Source organism: Salmo salar, chromosome ssa21, assembly GCF_905237065.1.
Source record: "Salmo salar chromosome ssa21, Ssal_v3.1, whole genome shotgun sequence".
Taxonomy (NCBI): Eukaryota; Metazoa; Chordata; class Actinopteri; order Salmoniformes; family Salmonidae; genus Salmo; species Salmo salar.
The window spans coordinates 21507648-21527012 of record NC_059462.1 but is presented as its reverse complement, the minus strand read 5'-3'; the positions used below and the strand labels follow the sequence as shown (position 1 = coordinate 21527012).

The following is a 19365-nucleotide window of genomic DNA, read 5'->3' as shown; positions in this document are numbered from 1 at the left end:
GGTCATTGCTCTTTTCATCAGGGTTTTGTTTCCAAGTCTTCCAGTAACTCAAGCCACATCTCTCGTGGAGCCAGTATCATGTAAATACAATGGATTCCTGACACACATCCCTAAAAAGCATTCGACTTCAGCACTGAATCATTTTCTAAGTCAGCCAGGAAGAACATAATCCTATCCGCTAACAGATGCTCAGTGAAATCCTGATTAGCTCTAACAGATTCAAATAGCCTACACTCCCCCCAAAAGTTTCAGTACAAGTAAAAATATATCAGTATTAACTCAGACATGCACCAGCCTGAACTGACTCATAGGAAGAGGAATGACACATGGGGGGCATTAGATGGCTGAACACAAAGCTCTTAGTGACACCATACAGTCTGTTACTCCTGGCAACTGCTATAAAAAGTGTCATTTGGCCCTTTGTTCAGTTTTCCCAAGGTGCATCCTATTGATATTAATGTTTAACTCCTAAAATACACACAAACCCATGTCTTAAAGATTTTGAAAGACAGCATTGAATTTTATAAGCTGTTAAATCACATACTGGAAAGTATTGGAAGCCCTTATAAGATATAACCTTTTTTTTTGTTGCTTGACCAACTTTGTATTGCAGGTGAGGGATAGCCTGATAGCTAGTTAGTAAGGAGCTGATGGAAGGAATGGGCCAGGAGTAGGCATTGCTTCTCCAGATTAAGGCTGGGTGATATGGCCAAAATACCATATTATGGTATTTTTCAAAGTTTTGACAGTGTTTTACAGTATTTTATGTTTTAAATTTGCTTTATGATAGTGCGTGACCCTAGGGTGGCTACACATACACTCTAAGTGATTCCAATAGGTCTTTATCCAGTCTGATTGTTTTATACTGTTCAATTCAACTTCAACAATAAATAATTTCCTGCATTTCCATCAATGTGCATTTCCTGCACTCATTTGAGATCATTTCCACATTGCCACGTCGGGCTGCAAAAAAAAAACAAGGCCTTATTTTTAAACAATTGTTGCAATTGTGATTTGACTTGCGATTTAGATCAAAACATTTGGGTGAAATGATGGAATCACAGAAATATAATTGTTATTCTAATTCTACAGTTAGAATAAAAATAATAGTGGAGTCTTTGAATACAGTGTTGTTTGACATGACAACGAATTAAAATGCCAGGGAGGAGTTATTGTGACAGGGTAGGAACCAAAGTGATGGTCAGTGTTTCCTAGGGGACCCTATAATCTTTGACTACATTAAATGTTTCCTCATGGCTGCGTTTCAAACAACTTACTTATGCCCTTGGGGGAATCCTCGTGACCATCTTTGCCATCAGTCCAAACAATTAGCAAAGTAAGGGAAGTTGGCAATGTAAGCTACAATTCTGTTCACTCCAGGGCATGAAACACCCCATAATTCAATTCGCAATGATTGTACATCCACTAAGAACATACAAGTGTAAGTAAAAACTAATGTAAATAATTTTGAAATGTTGCTACTAATGCACATGACGGTACTAACACGTATAGTAAAAGTAAGGATGTTTTTGTTTGTTTCGCTTTAGGAAACATTAGCTAGGGCATACAACAACTTCCCATGACATCCCACTTATACATTGTAATTTTCGATTTACCTGATATCGTCAGACGGCTAGCATTCGACATCTGCGGATGCGTTGTCTTCTAGCCAATAAATGAAATCATTATTGACTGTAGCTTATATAAAGCGTGCAACAGCTACCGGTGGTTCCATGATGACTGAAAACACAACCGTGGGATGAACGACTGACAAATTTCCGGACAAGGGCGGGCCATTTAAAATGTATTAATTCTTCCCTCGCCCTGCAAGTGTCAACTCATCATACGACATGACACGTCATCAGAAGTGTCCACTTCACCTTCGGGGAGAGGGTGTGTCTTTTGTGTTTGGAATGCAGCCTGTGTAGCCTACATATTCATGCTTCGCCAATTCCTCTTTGACTTAGAAGATACTGTTGCACAAACAACGATTTAGGCCTACAACAGCACTGGTATCAGGCTTTATTAGCTAGCTATGTTTGCTCTGACTCTGTAGATTTATTAGCTACCTAGCTAGCCATTTAACTAGCAATTAGCATTAGTGGCTAACACGATTTACCTACAACTTGCTAAGAAAAGACAATCTACCTGTTTGCAGATGTAAGAAACATAAATAGTATAATAATAGTATAATATTTATAGCAAAGTGGAAACATTGTTGCATGTGCTGCAATAACCATGCAGACGGAACATAGTCTCGTGGTCAAGCAACAACAAATGCGCTCTTTGAGTGATAAGGGGCGGGGCAAGGTCTGTGAGGAAAGTGGCATGGAGAGAGAGCGAGCGAAGAGGGAGGACTCAAGTAGAAGTGTAAACTATAAAAATCGGCGTTGCACACGGCATATCACATTTTAACAAACCAAACATTCAAATACTGGTATAGAAGTTAAAGTAAAAACCCAAACCTGTCCGTGCATCAATACCGCTATATAGTAAAATACGGTATACTGCCCAGCCCTACTCCAGATATAGCATCGTATATTGAAGCACACCAACTTCTCCAAGTGACAGTGGACAGGATGTAGGGATTAACCTGTGGCTGATGCTCCAGCCAAGTACTGTACATTTGTCATTTCAACGCTGTGTCAAGCAAAAGTGCACAGTCATTTTCTCACATACTCCACTGTTTGTCACTTCATCCCTGTGCAGTGCAGAGACTGTCTGGAAATGGAGAAACAGAACTTTATATGTGCAACTGAACTGACTCCCAAGAGAAGACAAATTTTCCTGCAGCGACGGAAAAGTCTTGCTGAGTATCTTTGTTGCTCTGATGAAGATAAAGCTGAATATGTATGACAATGTTTTACACCAGCTATTTCTCTTTTTGTTTACTCTGGCTGAGGGAATAGGAAGTGACGGAAAGTGAAAGTAAATAACAAAAATAAACGCAACATGCAACAATTTCAAAGACTTTACTGAGTTACAGTTCACATAAGGAAATCTGTCAATTTAAATTAATTCATTAGGCCCTAATCTATGGATTTCACATGACTGGGAATACAGATATGCACCTGTTCGTCATAGATACAGTTCCTTAATAGAAAGTTACAAGTAAAAATGTAAGTCACCCAGTAAAATACTACTTGAGTAAAAGTCTAAAAGTATTTGGTTTAAAATATACTTAAGTATCAAAATGAAATGTAATTGCTAAAATATACTTGAGCATAATTTAAAATTCCTTATAAAATGTGCAAATCAGACGGCACCATTTTATTGTTTTTAAAATGTATAGATAGCCAGGGGCACACTCCAACATTCAGACATTATTTACAAAAGATGCATTTGTGATTAGTGAGTCCACCAGACCAGAGGAAATAGGGATGACCATGTGTTCTCTTGATAAGTGAAGGAATTTCACAATTTCCCTGTCCTGCTAAGCACTCAAAATGTAACGAGTACTTTGGGTTGTCAGGGAAAATGTATGGAGTAAAAAATACAATATTTTATTCAGGAATGTATTGAAGTACAAGTAAAAGTTGTCAAAAATATAAATAGTAAAGTCAAGTACAGATACAAAAAAACAACTTCAGTAGTACTTTAAAGTATTTTTACTTAAGTACTTTACACCACTGATAATGACAAAATGAAAACAGGTTTTTAGAAATTTTCGAAAATGTAAAATTAACAGATACCTTATTTACATAAGTATTCAGACCTTTTGCTATGAGACTCGAAACTGAGCTCAGGTGCATCCTGTTTCCATTGATCATCCTTGAGATGTTTCTACAATTTGATTGAGTCCAGCTGCAGTAAATTCAATTGATTGGACATGATTTGGAAAGGCACACCGGTCTATATGAGATCCCACAGTTGACAGTGCATGTCAGAGCAAAAACCAAGCCGTGAGGTCAAAGGAATTGTCCGTAGCGCTCCGAGATAGGATTGTGTCGAGGCACACATCTGGGGAAGGGTATCAAAAAATGTCTGCAGCATTGAACAAGAACACAGTGGCCTCCATTATTCTTAAAAAGGAAGAAGTTTGGAATCACCAAGAATCTTCCTAGAATTGGCTGGGGGAGAAGGCCCTTGGTCAGGGAGATGACAAAAAAACTATGGTCACTCTGAGCTCCAGAGTTATTCTGTGGAGATGGGAGAACCTTCCAGAAGGACAACCATCTCTGCAGCACTCCACCAATCAAGCCTTTATGGTAGAGTGGCCAGATGCAAGCCACTCCTGAGTAAAAAGGCACATGACAGCCCACTTGGAGTTTGCCAAAAGGCACCTAAAGACTGACCATGAGAAACAAGATTCTCTGGTCTGATGAAACCAAAATTGAACTCCTTGGCCTAAATGCCAAGCGTCACATCTGGAGGAAACCTGGCACCATCCCTATGGTGAAGCATGGTGGTGGCAGCATCACGCTGTGGGGATGTTTTTCCAATGGCAGGGACTGGGAGACTAGTCAGGATCGAGGAAAAGATGAACGGAACAAAGTACAGAGAGATCCTTGATGAAAACCTACTCTCAGGACCTCAGACTGGGCTGAACATATGCCTTCCAACAGGACAACGACCCTAACACACTCAAGACAACGCAGGAGTGGCTTCGGGACAAGTCTATGAATGTCCTTGAGTGTCCGGAAGCAAGACGTCAGTGTCCGCGAGGTGGTTGGTTTTCCTTTTATAATACGTGATTGTCTGTAGACCCTGCCACATATGTCTCGTGTCTGAGCTGTTGAACTGGGACTCAACTTTGTCCCTATAGTGATGTTTAGCCTGCTTGATTGCTTTGCGGAGCGAATAACTGCACTGATTGTATTCTTCCATATTCCCATATTCCCAGTCTTCTTTCCCTAGTTAAATGCGGTGGTTCACGCTTTCAGTTTGTGCGAATGCTCCCATCTAGCCACGGTTTCTGGTTGGGGTAGGTTTTAATAGTCATAGTGGGTACATCTCCTATGCACTTCCTGATATACCGATACGGTGAATGAGTTTGTGCTGATATTATTTTCTGAAGCTACTCTTAACATATCCCAGTCCACGTGATCAAAACAATCTTGAAGCGTGGATTCTGGTCCAACTTGCCGAATGGAGGGCGGGGGCGGGCCTTATATGCATTCTGGAAGGTAGTATAACAATGGTCAAGAATTTTTTTTAGCAGCACGAGTACAACAATCAATATGTTGATAGAATTTCGGGAGCCTTTTCCTCAAATTTGCTTTGTTAAAATCACCAGCTACATTAAATGCAGCCTCAGGATATGTGGTTTCCAGTTTGCATAAAGTCCAGTGAAGTTCTTTGAGGGCCTTCGTGGTATCGGCTTGAGGGGGGGATATAGACCGCTGTGGCTATTATTGACAAATTCTCTCAGGAGATAGAATATCTAACAATCAAATGCCGACCGTACTAAGTATATTCTAGTTTCATCAGCTATCCAAGTGGCTGGTAACAGACGATCCTTCAGGTGAAGAAGCCGGATGTGGAGGGCTGGCGTGGTTACACGTGGTCTGTGATTGTGAGGCCGGTTGGACGTACTGCCAAATTCTCTAAAACATCGTTGGAGGCAGTTTATGGTAAAGAAATGAACATTCAATTCTCTGGGAACAGCTGTGGAGACATTCCTGTTCAGTATAGATGGGATACTTGACCAATATAGATCAAGCAAAATCATATTTGCAGAGCATTCGGAAAGTATTCAGACCCCTTGACTTTTTCCACATTTTGTTCCATTAAAGCCTTATTCTAACATGGATTATATTGCCCCCCCCCCCCCAAATCTACACACAATACCCCATAATGACAGAGCAGAAACTGTTTTTTAGAAACGTTTGCCAATTTATATATATTTAAGTAAATGTGATATATATATTTAAGTAAATGTGAAATATATATATAGAAATATGTAAAAAAAAAAATTTAATCAAATTTACTTAAATATTCAGACCCTTTACTCAGTACTTTGTTGAAGCACCTTTGGCAGTGATTACAGCCTCGAGTCTTCTTGGGTATGATGCTGGAAGCCTGGCACACCTTTATTTGGGGAATTTCTCCCATTCTTTTCTGCAGATCCTCTCAAGCTCTTTCAGGTTCGATTGGGAGCGTCTCTGCACAGCTATTTTCAGGTCTCTCCAGAGATGTTCCATTGGGTTTATGTCCGGGCTCTGGCTGGGCCACTCAAGGACATTCCACTCCTGTGTTGTCCTGGCTGTGTGCTTAGGGTTGTTGTCCTGTTGGAAGGTGAACCTTCGCCCCCAGTCTGAGGTCCTGACCGCACTGGAGCACGTTTTCCTCAAGGATCGCTCTGTACTTTACTCCATTCATATTTCCCTCGATCCTGACTAGTCTCCCAGTCCCTGTCGCTGAAAAACATCCCCACAGCATGATGCTGCCACTACCATGCTTCACCATAAGGATGGTGCCAGGTTTCCTCCAGACGTGACGCTTGGCATTCAGGCCAAAGAGTTCAATCTTGGTTTCATCAGACCAGAGAATCTTGTTTCTCATGGTCTGAGAGTCTTTAGGTGCCTTTGGCAAACTCCAAGCGGACTGTCATGTGCCTTTTACTAAGGCGTGACTTCCGTCTGGCCACTACCATAAAAGGCCTGATTGGTGGAGTGCTACAGAGATGGTTGTCCTTCTGGAAGGTTCTCCCATATCCACAGAGGAACGCTGGAGGTCTTTCAAAGTGACCATTGGGTTCTTGGTCACCTCCCTGACCAAGGCCCTTCTCCCCCAATTGCCTAGTTTGGCTGTGCAGCTAGCTCTAGGAAGAATGGTTCCAAACTTCTTCCATTTAAGAATGATGGAGCCCACTGTGTTTTTGAGGACCTTCAATGCTGTAGAATTTTTTTGGTACGCTTACACAGATCTGTGCCTCGATACAATCCTGTCTCGGAGGTCTAAAGACAATTCCTTCAACCGCATGGCTTGGTTTTTGCTCTGACATGCACTGTCAACTGTGGAACCTTATATAGACGGGTGTGTGCCTTTCTAAATCATATCCAATCAACTGAATTTACCATGTGGACTCCAAAAAAGTTGTAGAAACATCAAGAATGGTCAATGGAAACAAGATGCACCTGAGCTCAGTTTTGAGTCTCATAGCAAAGGGTCTGATACTTATATATAATGAAATACCTTATTTTCACACACATATATATACATATATATACATACATACATACATACATACATACATACATACATACATACATACATACATACATACATATATACATATTTGCAAACCTGTTTTTGCTTTGTCATTATGTGGTATTGTGTGTAGATTGAGGAAAAACATTTAATCAATTTTAGAATAAGGTCGTAACAAAATGTGGAAAAAGTCAAGGGGTCTGAATACTTTCCGAATGCACTGTATGTCACTGTATGGTATCTGTTGTGCAATTGATTTAACTGTAAAATGTTTTCACTTTCCGTATAGTACCAGAGCTGGTGTTTAAGACCTAGACCCTTCTTGCACTCTACAGGTTTACTATTCTGATTTCTTCTCAATTTGTATCATTCTGGTTGCAAAAGCATATTACTTAAACCGTTGAAATTATTCACCACAAAATGAATCCACCGCAATATAATATACTCATCATGACCATGACACCTTTTGTCAATAACCATCTCATTCCAGTTTGAAATGGTTTTATGAATGCTTATAAATGGCCAGAACATGTGCAGGGGATTATTATTTTTTTTAACTAATTGCAAGAATGCGATTGCAACAGTACGTATTTGTTTTAATCATGTAGGAGGGTACTGAAACAGTCTCATGTATACAAGGAGGAAAATTACCTCAATGTTCAATGTACTGAGCCAAGTCAACAGATTTCATGATATAACCACATGCACAAACAGACAAGCTCCAAGTTCCGCTGCATTAATATTTCAATGTGCCATTACGAACACCAATCTATTCTTGAAAACAGCTTTAGTAAAACATTCATGACAATAACAACCCTGTTTGGATCAGTTCATATTGTGTGTATGCGAAGGATGCAGATATGCTGCCTTCATAGCTGCCTGGCAGAGAAGACAAGTACAATTTACCATCGACAGTAGGCCAGAATATTGATTGCTGTACACTCTTAGAAAAAAAGGTGCTCAGTAGAACCATACAGGGTTCTTCAGTTTGTCCCTTAGGGGAACCCTTTTTTTGTGTTGGGTAGAACCCTCTGTGGATTTCTACCAAGAACCATTTTATCATCTAAAAAGTTCTTCCTAGAACCGTCTATGAACAGTTCCACCAGCCTTATTAGCCTTTGCATTGAATTATTTATGGCAATACATATTTCATAAGGCCTTTCTTTGAGGGCCTAGTTACACCCTAACACAGTGGTGTTAGGAAACTCCTGGTTTACAGGCCACATCAGGCCTGCAAATCACATTACACTGGCTTGCAAAGTGATGTGTAATTCCCATTGGAATTCAGCCAGTTAGAATATCCCAAAAAATGGACTTGTTTCTCAGCTGCAACTTGCGTTCAAAATGACTGCAAGGGTAAGAAATATTGAATACTGAAACTACCTCACTCATCTAAACAACCATCTCAATAACGGGTCCAATATATCAAATTACTACCAGATTGTATTAGTAAAAAAAAAAAAAAAAGTATGTTATTTATCTTTCTGTAGCATAAAATTAATCAATCAATCAATATACATGCAAAAACACTATTACAGTAAAACAAACCATTCTGAAAATCTCCCTGCAATAGAGCATACTAGGAAATATTATACAGTTGAAGTCAGAAGTTTACATACACCTTAGCCAAATATATTTAAACTCAGTTTTTCACAATTCCTGACATTTAATCCTAGTAAAAATTCCATGTCTTCGGTCACCACTTTTTAAGAATGTGAAACGTCAGAATAATATTAGAGAGAATAATTTATTTCAGCTTTTATTTCTTTCATCACATTCCCAGTCGGTCAGAAGTTTATATACAGTCAATTAGTATTTGGTAGCATTGCCTTTAAATGGTTTAACTTGGGTCAAACGTTTTGGGTAGCCTTCCACAAGCTTCCCACAATAAGTTAGGAGGATTGGGCCAAAATCCACCTAACAGTGCTGGTGTAACTGAGTCAGGTTTGTAGGCCTCCTTGCTAGCACACGCTTTTTCAGTTCTGCCCACATATTTTCTATAGGATTGAGATCAGGGCCACTTCAATACCATGACTTTGTTGTCCTTAAGCCATTTTGCCACAACTTTGGAAGTATGCTTGGGGTCATTGTCCATTTGGAAGACCCATTTGCGACCAAGCTTAAACTTCCTGACTGATGTCTTGAGATGTTGCTTCAATATATCCACATAATTTTTGATCCTCATGATGCCATCTATTTTATGAAGTGCACCAGTCCCTCCTGCAGCAAAGCAACCCCACAACATGATGCTGCCATCTCCATGCTTCACAGTTGGGATACTGTTCTTCAGCTTGCAAGCCTCCCCTTTTCCCTCCAAACATAACAATGGTCATTATGGCCAAAGAGTTCTATTATTGTTTCATCAGACCAGAGGACATTTCTCCAAAAAGTATGATCTTTGTCCCCATGTGCAGTTGCAAACTGTAGTCTGGCTTTTTTATGGCAGTTTTGGAGCAGTGGCTTCTTCATTGCTGAGCAGCCTTTCAGGTTATGTCGAGATAGGACTCGTTTTACTGTGGATATAGATACTTTTGTACCTGTTTCCTCCAGCATCATCACAAGGTCCTTTGCTGTTGTTCTGGGATTGATTTGCACTTTTCGCACCAAAGTATGTTCATCTCTAGGAGACAGAACGCATCTTCTTCGTGAGGGGCTATGACAGCTGCGTGGTCCTATGGTGTTTATACTTGCATACTATTGTTTGTACAGATTAACGTAGTACCTTCAGGCGTTTGGAAATTGCTCCCAAGGATGAACCAATTTTTTTTCTGAGGTCTTGGCTGTTTTCTTTTGGTTTTCCCATAATGTCAAGCAAAGAGGCACTGAGTTTAGAAGGTAGGCCTTGAAATACATCCACAGGTACACCTCCAATTGACTCAAATTATGTCAATTAGCCCATCAGAAGCTTCTAAAGCCATGACATTTTCTGGAATTTTCCAAGCTGTTTAAAAGGCACAGTCAACTTAGTGTATGTAAACTTCTGACCCACTGGAATTGTGATACTGTGATTTATAAGTGAAATAATCTGTCTGTAAATAATTGTTGGAAAAATTACTTGTGTCATGCACAAAGTAGATGTCCTAACTGACTTGCCAAAACTATAGTTTGTTAACAAGAAATTTGTGGAGTGGTTGAAAAACAAGTTTTAATGACTCCAACCTAAGTGTATGTAAACTTCCGACTTCAACTGTATATGGTCCTATGTAGAATCCTTCTTGCCTTCCAAAGAATAATCAAATATCACTTTCTTCCCAAAAAGTTTAGGATGTTAAAGGTTCTAAGTAGAACCCTTTGCCTTACAAAGAACCCTAGTCTCCCAAAAAGGGTTCTTCAGATCAAAATGGTTCTTGGTAGGACCCTATCTCTCTGCAAAAGAGCCCTTTTGGAACTCTTTTTTTCCAAGAGTGTAGTTAAGCAGGTCTGAAAACTTTACCAGATGGCTTACTGACAAAACAAACCCAAGAAGCATGCTGCAGCTTAAATTGCCTGCAGGTGAGATTTATGCTCAATTGAAATGGACGCTGTCCAATTAAAAATACAAAATTGGGGCCGAACACTGACTAAGTGTTGAAATCCTAACATTTTCACTGATAGAACCCCCCAAAAAACGTTGCTCTTTTACAGATCTCCTGTAAAAATATGTGCTCTAGCTACGGTAGCCTACCTCACAACAATACACTACAACAGAGTTACAGTAGACGTTACTGAAGTCAAACTGCTATGCAATTCCCCTTTGCATATGGCCTGGGGTTTTAGCATAACGAACCACATCAAACACTGAGTGAACAGCTAATTAAATTTCCCCACAAATTAATGAGAGTGAGATTGTTTATACTTTTCGCCCGCACCAGACAATTGAAGGGGCCTTAAAGGGATTGTGCAAGATTTTGTCTACTTACCCAGAGTCAGATGAACTCATGGATATCATTCTTATGTCGTTGCATCCAGTATAAAAGAAGTTAGGTAGTTTCAATGAGTTCCTCTGACTGTTTTTATTTTATCTCTATTTAACTAGGCAAGTCAGTTAAGAACATTCTTATTTTCAATGACAGCAAGTTAACTGCCTTGTTCAGGGGCAGAACGACAGATTTTTACCTTTTCAGCTCAGGGATTCGATCTTGCAACCTTTTCGTTACTAGTCCAACACTCTAACCACTAGGCTACCTGCTGCCCCTGTGGGTAAGTAGATTAAAGGCTTAATTGCCAAAATATCACTCTATCCCTTTAAGAGTGTGGATCCATTTCACTGTTGGTACTACTGTTGAATTTATAAAAGGGTACGCTACTCTATGACTGTTTTTCCTCAAATTCACCGAAATGATATGCAATTAGCAAATGACAACATTCTTCTATAAGCAAACACTTTTTGCAGAGTGCAGAAAGCAAACACTGCTTATTAGCATTCAAGCATATTGTATATTCTAAGGTCATGGTTGTGATATACAGGCCAAATAATTGTTGTATGTGTGCGTTTGTGTAAATCATAACAAATGTATTATCAAACTTGTACAATGTGAGGTGCCATAAAAAGGTAAGCATGCAAACAGGCAAACTTGTTAAAGACCAATCTTATAGGGGCTCAATGAACACAACACATTTTCCAGTGTTAAATCAACACTGAGAGTGTTAAATTAATATTGAAAATGTGGACTTGTATAGACACTGGAACAGTGTTAAGTTAAAGGTCCCGAACTAGTCTCTCATTCCCATGTAAAATAGCCTTTTCAGTGACTAAAATACCACCCATCATATTTTTGGAGGATAGAAATTCAAAAAATGTGAGTTATTTTGGTCTCATGGCTAACTATCAGGAAGTTTGAAAAGACAGGCTGAGTGGGAGCTTATATTCATGAACTTGCCTTGACTGACAGCTCTTTGAAATGCCTATGTCAAGAAACTTGGATGCAGTGAGCAGTGTTACAATAAAATCATCTCAAACAAATTTGGTGATACACAAAGCAATGCAAACAATAAAAATACATCAAAGACGTACAACTTTTTAACACGTCTCTTGAGCTGCCGAGTTTTGAATGACCCTCCCCCTCATTTTGGAGGCAGGTGGTCCAAAATAGTTGAGGGTTGTCTAACTCTTATGTATGTATTTTTTGCGTTGGCGAGGGTTGTGTATTTTTTTTTTATTGGTCACAAGGGAGAGTAGTGTGTTTTTTTCCCAGGTTTACATTCACCATTTTGCAGGTTTTACTGTATAATTTCTTCCATCCTAGACAAATCTCCTTATCTGCTTATGCACAACGCTTTTCCGCCTGCTAACTATACCAGTCAGGTCAATATAGACTACCAGTCTGTCTATACAGCCCTTTAGCCACCATTCGTAAAGGAAATAGTGGTGGGTGGATCGTTTTTCCAGATCTGAAATATGCTAACTAGCAATTATACCACACATAAAATCATCCAAAGCTACACCAATGTTCAATATAAGCGGAGAGGCCATGGTATGCCTTTGCGAATGAAAGAACGTGAAGACATGAGACATGCAGCTCAAAAAAACTTGAATGGTATCAAACACATGGAAAATATGTATTTGATGTGTTCGATACCATTACATTGACTCCGTTCCAGCCATTACTATTAGCCCAAAATGCCCAATTAAGGTGTCACCGGCCGCCTGTGGACCAAATATGTTCCCAGCAGGCCCAGTTATTCAGGAAAGCTTAACGCACGCTCTGCCTCCTCTCCAATCCGAGCGGCTAATTCTTGAGCACCTAGAACCCATAATGCTTCAATAGCCTAAATATTTGTATTACCTTTTATGTGTGGCATAAACACAACCAGTCACAATTTTTTAAGCTGATTAGGTTACTCTCCAGTAGGCTACCTGCGCACGTTCGTCCAAAATATAATTCCAGCAACCAAAATGTGCAGATTGCGGTGTTGAAAATGCAAACCATGATGTAATTTGTCAGTAAGCTTTGCTTATTGGTTGTATTTGATATCATTATAAATATACAGTAGCGTCCACATTTTTGAAAATCTGATTTCTACCTAGGTGATAATTGTCTGCAGCTGGGTCTGATCGTAGTGTAGGTCTAATGAATCAGGAAGGGTAAATTAGTTCTGGTGGTCGGCGAACCCTGGTCTCAACCCTGCTCCTGATACCGCACAGCAGCAAACCCGCCAGCCTTAGTCCAGACCCTCCGAACCGCCTTCACCACTCTCAGTGGGTAGGCATGTCAAGAGCTGTGAACAGCCAAGAACCACCCAACACCACAAACGACCCGCTAGAGGCCCTCATCCAAATCTGCAACAAAATGATCAGACCTGGACCCCCCCTTGCAATAACCAATCATCTTGACCATGCCGACACACTCCAAACATAAGGCCTTTCCTCAGGCGGCAGTTCATGGTTCTCCCCACGAGGTAAACCATCCACATGCGGCAAAAGGTACATACAGATAACAGCCCCCACGGTAATTATTGTTTGAATGGTCTATTACTTCGAATTTGTACCTTAATGATGCATTGACTAATCTGAATTTCCTTTTAAACTGTAATGAATTTTGGAAAAAATAAATAAATTGACCTTCACCCGGAGCAGGGTGTTATTTTAATGAGCTCCACCCTGAAACTCTTTCAACTGTGATCAAATTTGGCCTTGTTTGGGGGCGGAGCTCATTAGAATAATACCCAGCAGAGTGCTTTATAATTTTCACATTTTGGCCATTTAGCAGACGCTCTTATCCAGTGACTTACAGCATTAAACTAAAGAAGATAAACAAGAACATATCACAGTCATAGCAAGAAAGAATGTTAGGTTACCGTTACTGAGAATGTTGTTGTAGTTAAGCAGGAAACTTGCAAGTTTATTATTGTAATAGGAAATAAAAAATAATTGTATTCAAATTAAACTGTTACAAAATACGGGAATTGTACTTCAGGCCAGTGAAATACAAGTTACAAAATCGGTATTGAAACTATTGAAATACCTTAATGAAATACATGCCTGCACTATAAATCTAACCACTGTGCTTCCAGTAATGCAGTGTAAATTCTGGAAATACAGTTTGTTGCTGTAGACAGGTGTTACAGTAATATGCTGAAAATGTGTGTTTCAATAAAAGGCCCTATATACAGTGAGGGGGAAAAAAGTATTTGATCCCCTGCTGATTTTGTACGTTTGCCCATTGACAAAGAAATGATCAGTCTATAATTTTAATGGTAGGTTTATTTGAACAGTGAGAGACAGAATAACAACAAAAAAATCCTGAAAAACGCATGTCAAAAATGTTATAAAATGATTTGCATTTTAATGAGGGAAATAAGTATTTGACCCCTCTGCAAAACATGACTTAGTACTTGGTGGCAAAACCCTTGTTACAAATCACAGAGGTCAGACGTTTCTTGTAGTTGGCCACCAGGTTTGCACACATCTCAGGAGGGATTTTGTCCCACTTCTCTTTGCAGATCTTCTCCAAGTCATTAAGGTTTCGAGGCTGACGTTTGGCAACTCGAACCTTCAGCTCCCTCCACAGATTTTCTATGGGATTAAGGTCTGGAGACTGGCTAGGCCACTCCAGGACCTTAATGGGCTTCTTCTTGAGCCACTCCTTTGTTGCCTTGGCCGTGTGTTTTGGGTCATTGTCATGCTGGAATACCCATCCACGACCCATTTTCAATGCCCTGGCTGAGGGAAGGAGGTTCTCACCCAAGATTTGACGGTACATCGTCCCTTTGATGCGGTGAAGTTGTCCTGTCCCCTTAGCAGAAAAACACCCCCAAAGCATAATGTTTCCACCTCCATGTTTGACGGTGGGGATGGTATTCTTGGGGGTCATAGGCAGCATTCCTCCACCTCTAAACACAGCGAGTTGAGTTGATGCCAAAGAACTCCATTTTGGTCTCATCTGACCACAACACTTTCACCCAGTTTTCCTCTGAATCATTCAGATGTTCATTGGCAAACTTCAGACGGGCATGTATATGTGCTTTCTTGAGAGGGGGACCTTGCGGGCGCTGCAGGATTTCAGTCCTTCACGGCGTAGTGTGTTACCAATTGTTTTCTTGGTGACTATGGTCCCAGCTGCCTTAAGATCATTGACAAGATCCTCCCGTGTAGTTCTGGGCTGATTCCTCACCGTTCTCATGATCATTGCAACTCCACGAGGTGTGATCTTGCATGGAGCCCCTGTCTGAGGAAGATTGACAGTTCTTTTGTGTTTCTTCCATTTGCGAATAATCGCACCAACTGTTGTCACCTTCTCACCAAGCTGTTTGGCGATGGTCTTGTAGCCCATTCCAGCCTTGTGTAGGTCTATAATCTTGTCCCTGACATCCTTGGAGAGCTCTTTGGTCTTGGCCATGGTGGAGAGTTTGGAATCTGATTGATTGATTGCTTCTGTGGACAGGTGTCTTTTATACAGGTAACAAACTGAGATTAGGAGCACTCCCTTTAAGAGTGTGCTCCTAATCTCAGCTCGTTACCTGTATAAAAGACACCTGGGAGCCAGAAATCTTTCTGATTGAGAGGGGGTCAAATACACTGCTCAAAAAAATAAAGGGAACACTTAAACAACACAATGTAAGTCCAAGTCAATAACACTTCTGTGAAATCAATCTGTCCACTTAGGAAGCAACACTGATTGACAATACATTTCACATGCTGTTGTGCAAATGGAACAGACAACAGGTAGAAATTATTGGCAATTAGCAAGACACCCCCAATAAAGGAGTGGTTCTGCAGGTGGGGACCACAGACGACTTCTCAGTTCCTATGCTTCCTGGCTGATGTTTTGGTCACTTTTGAATGCTGGCGGTGCTTTCACTCTAGTGGTAGCATGAGACGGAGTCTACAACCCACACAAGTGGCTCAGGTTGTGCAGCTCATCCATGATGGCACATCAATGCGAGCTGTGGCAAGAAGGTTTGCTGTGTCTGTCAGCATAGTGTCCAGAGCATAGAGGCGCTACCAGGAGACAGGCCAGTACATCAGGAGACGTGGAAGAGGCCGTAGGAGGGCAACAACCCAGCAGCAGGACCGCTACCTCCGCCTTTGTGCAAGGAGGAACAGGAGGAGCACTGCCAGAGCTCTGCAAAATGACCTCCAGCAGGCCACAAATGTGCATGTGTCTGCTCAAACGGTCAGAAACAGACTCCATGAGGGTGGTATGAGGGCACGACGTCCACAGGTGGGGGTTGTGCTTACAGCCCAACACCGTGCAGGACGTTTGGCATTTGCCAGAGAACACCAAGATTGGCTAAATTCGCCACTGGCGCCCTGTGCTCTTCACAGATGAAAGCTGGTTCACACTGAGCACATGTGACAGACGTGACAGAGTCTGGAGACGCCGTGGAGAACGTTCTGCTGCCTGCAACATCCTCCAGCATGACCGATTTGGCGGTGGGTCAGTCATGGTGTGGGGTGGCATTTCTTTGGGGGGCCGCACAGCCCTCCATGTGCTCGCCAGAGGTAGCCTGACTGCCATTAGGTACCGAGATGAGATCCTCAGACCCCTTGTGAGACCATATGCTGGTGCGATTGGCCCTGGGTTCCTCCTAATGCAAGACAATGCTAGACCTCATGTGGCTGGAGTGTGTCAGCAGTTCCTGCAAGAGGAAGGCATTGATGCTATGGACTGGCCCGCCCGTTCCCCAGACCTGAATCCAATTGAGCACATCTGGGACATCATGTCTCGCTCCATCCACCAATGCCACGTTGCACCACAGACTGTCCAGGAGTTGGCGGATGCTTTAGTCCAGGTCTGAGAGGAGATCCCTCAGGAGACCATCCGTCACTTCATCAGGAGCATGCCCAGGCATTGTAGGGAGGTCATACAGGCACGTGGAGGCCACACACACACTACTGAGCCTCATTTTGACTTGTTTTAAGGACATTACATCAAAGTTGGATCAGCCTGTAGTGTGGTTTTCCACTTTAATTTTGAGTGTGACTCCAAATCCAGACCTCCATGGGTTGATAAATTGGATTTCCATTGATTATTTTTGCGTGATTTTGTTGTCAGCACATTCAACTATGTAAAGAAAAAAGTATTTAATAAGATTATTTCATTCATTCAGATCTAGGATGTGTTATTTTAGTGTTCCCTTTATTTTTCTGAGCAGTGTACTTATTTCCCTCATTAAAATGCTAATCAATTTATAACATTTTTGACATGCGGTTTTCTGGATTTTTGTTGTTGTTATTCTGTCTCTCACTGTTCAAATAAACCTACCATTAAAATTATAGACTGATCATTTCTTTGTCAGTGGGCAAACGTACAAAATCAGCAGGGGATCAAATACTTTTCCCCCTCACTGTATATCTACAGTAATTTACTGGTTTCTGCGCTGTCAGTATTTTATTGTACAGTTACAGTAACCTACAGTCTACTGTGCTGACAGTAATTTACTGAAATTACTGGACATTTTTACAGTGTAGTTTGGAAAGAAAATGGCTTATGCTGGAAAGACAAGACAATAATCTGTCTTTTTGTTATAAAAATGCTCAACTTACTTGAGTGACCAATATAGCCTATGTTATTGGCATCAGCAGAAAGCATCAGCCATATTCCTGGTGAGTGCACATATTCACTCTTTATCATTGCTGGGTCAGTGCCACTTGAGTTTGTTTTCAGAGAATCATTTCCTCCTCCAGGTTAGGTGAACATCATATTGTATTTGTGTCTCCCCTTCTCGTGGGCCTATTATATGGATCAGATAACGCCATTTTTATCAATCTGTTTGTCAGTGTCAGCAGAGTAGGCTAAAATGTAATTTTTGTCTTATTAAAAGTGTAGCAGAATTGCATGAAACGTGTTTATAAAAGGCAACATTTTACCCGTGCATAGATAAATGTATTCTATCTAGCCTAGGCCCAAAGTCTACGCGCTCAGCCATGCTTTCAAGTGATTGAATTATATTATTAGCCTGAATTATATTATTAGCCTAAATTATAATTAACTATCTAATCTACAGTACTCATCAGATTAGGAATAGTATGCTATTTTAGACAAGTGTGCAAATGCGATACAAGGAACGCTTTATTAAAGGTGCATTTCTATTGTGAAAATTAGCTTCCCCAAACATAAAACTCACGCGCCGCCAATGCGATTGTACGACATGCACATCTGTGCACAAACACAATAACCCTTATGATTAACTATTAACAATGATGAAGGTACATGATTTGCAACAACATAACCGAACTGAAACGTGACTGTACCATAACTCCGTTTTCTGTTTCTCAATTGTGGGGATATCACGTGCCATCAGGTGATATTGAATTTGCGAAATCCAAATTACGCACGGGCTTCTTGACACATGAAGTCTATTCGGGAGAAATGTTGTAGAACATATCTTGAAACAACTAAACAACTGTAGATCGCTGTATGGGCACACAATGGAGAAAATGATGAATCAATAAGTAAAAATACGTATCTTACCTATTTCAGTGTCCGATTCACAAGATCCCAAATAAGCGGAATGAACTAAAACAATGCATGAAATCAACCAGCTATTCATTGCAGCCATGTCAGCGTTCGGAGAGTAGACTACAGTAAAGTTGTGGTGTGAAAACTTAATGAACTTTTCTTCAAGAGACTGATGGTTGTAGCGGTTCACCCATGCACTTCCGGTTGATAATAGACTATTGGCTATATTTATTCTCCTTAATAGTGAGCTGAACATAAATTCTTAAAACTGTTCATATTCATATTTTCGAAATTAAAATATATGACTATATTTCTGGTATTATTATCATCACTGTTGTTATTCACTCCTGTGTGATTATGCAACTTCGGGCACTTTGGCCGGGCTAGCTTTCAGAAATGAAAACTTATTCAAACACCATTTTACCAGTATTGTACTTGTCTTTGATTTGTCTAGAAACTATATCTGATAATGGCTGCGATCGTACTATTCAGGAATGTATATAGTTTTGTCAATTTTCCCAGACAGCCATACACAAATGTCATTTCCATCACGTCATTAAATATCAATTTTAGTTGAAAATGAAATATCATACAATTGATTTATAACGCATTTCTTATACATTTGTACATGAACTTGTATTGAATATTATTTAAAGTGATTTTTAAGGTTTTCCTAATATTAATAATTCAACGACGCCTGAATGTATAAACATGCCTTGGTGACAGCTGAAAACATTTATTTATCATGAAAAACAATATTTCCATCCAACCTTTTTGTGAGATTATGATAACAACCATATGATTTCCCTATCTAAAACAAATAAATGTA

The 19365-nt window shown here is 40.4% G+C and overlaps 1 protein-coding gene across 5 annotated transcripts in view; it reads right to left on the bottom strand.

Annotated features, from left to right (window-relative positions):
- LOC106581931 (tissue factor pathway inhibitor) overlaps nt 1–18769 on the bottom strand; it is a 43655-nt gene extending 24886 nt beyond the window's left edge. For 2 of the 5 annotated variants that reach the window (XM_045704532.1, XM_014164438.2), the window contains exon 1: nt 18549–18769. In XM_045704532.1, coding sequence (XP_045560488.1) covers nt 18549–18636 — 88 coding nt within the window. In that variant the 5' untranslated portion in view covers nt 18637–18769. The remainder of the gene's footprint in view (nt 1–18548) is intronic. The other 3 variants (XM_014164435.2, XM_014164437.2, XM_014164436.2) reach the window with 2 other exon arrangements.
- Nucleotides 18770–19365: the final 596 nt, after the last annotated feature.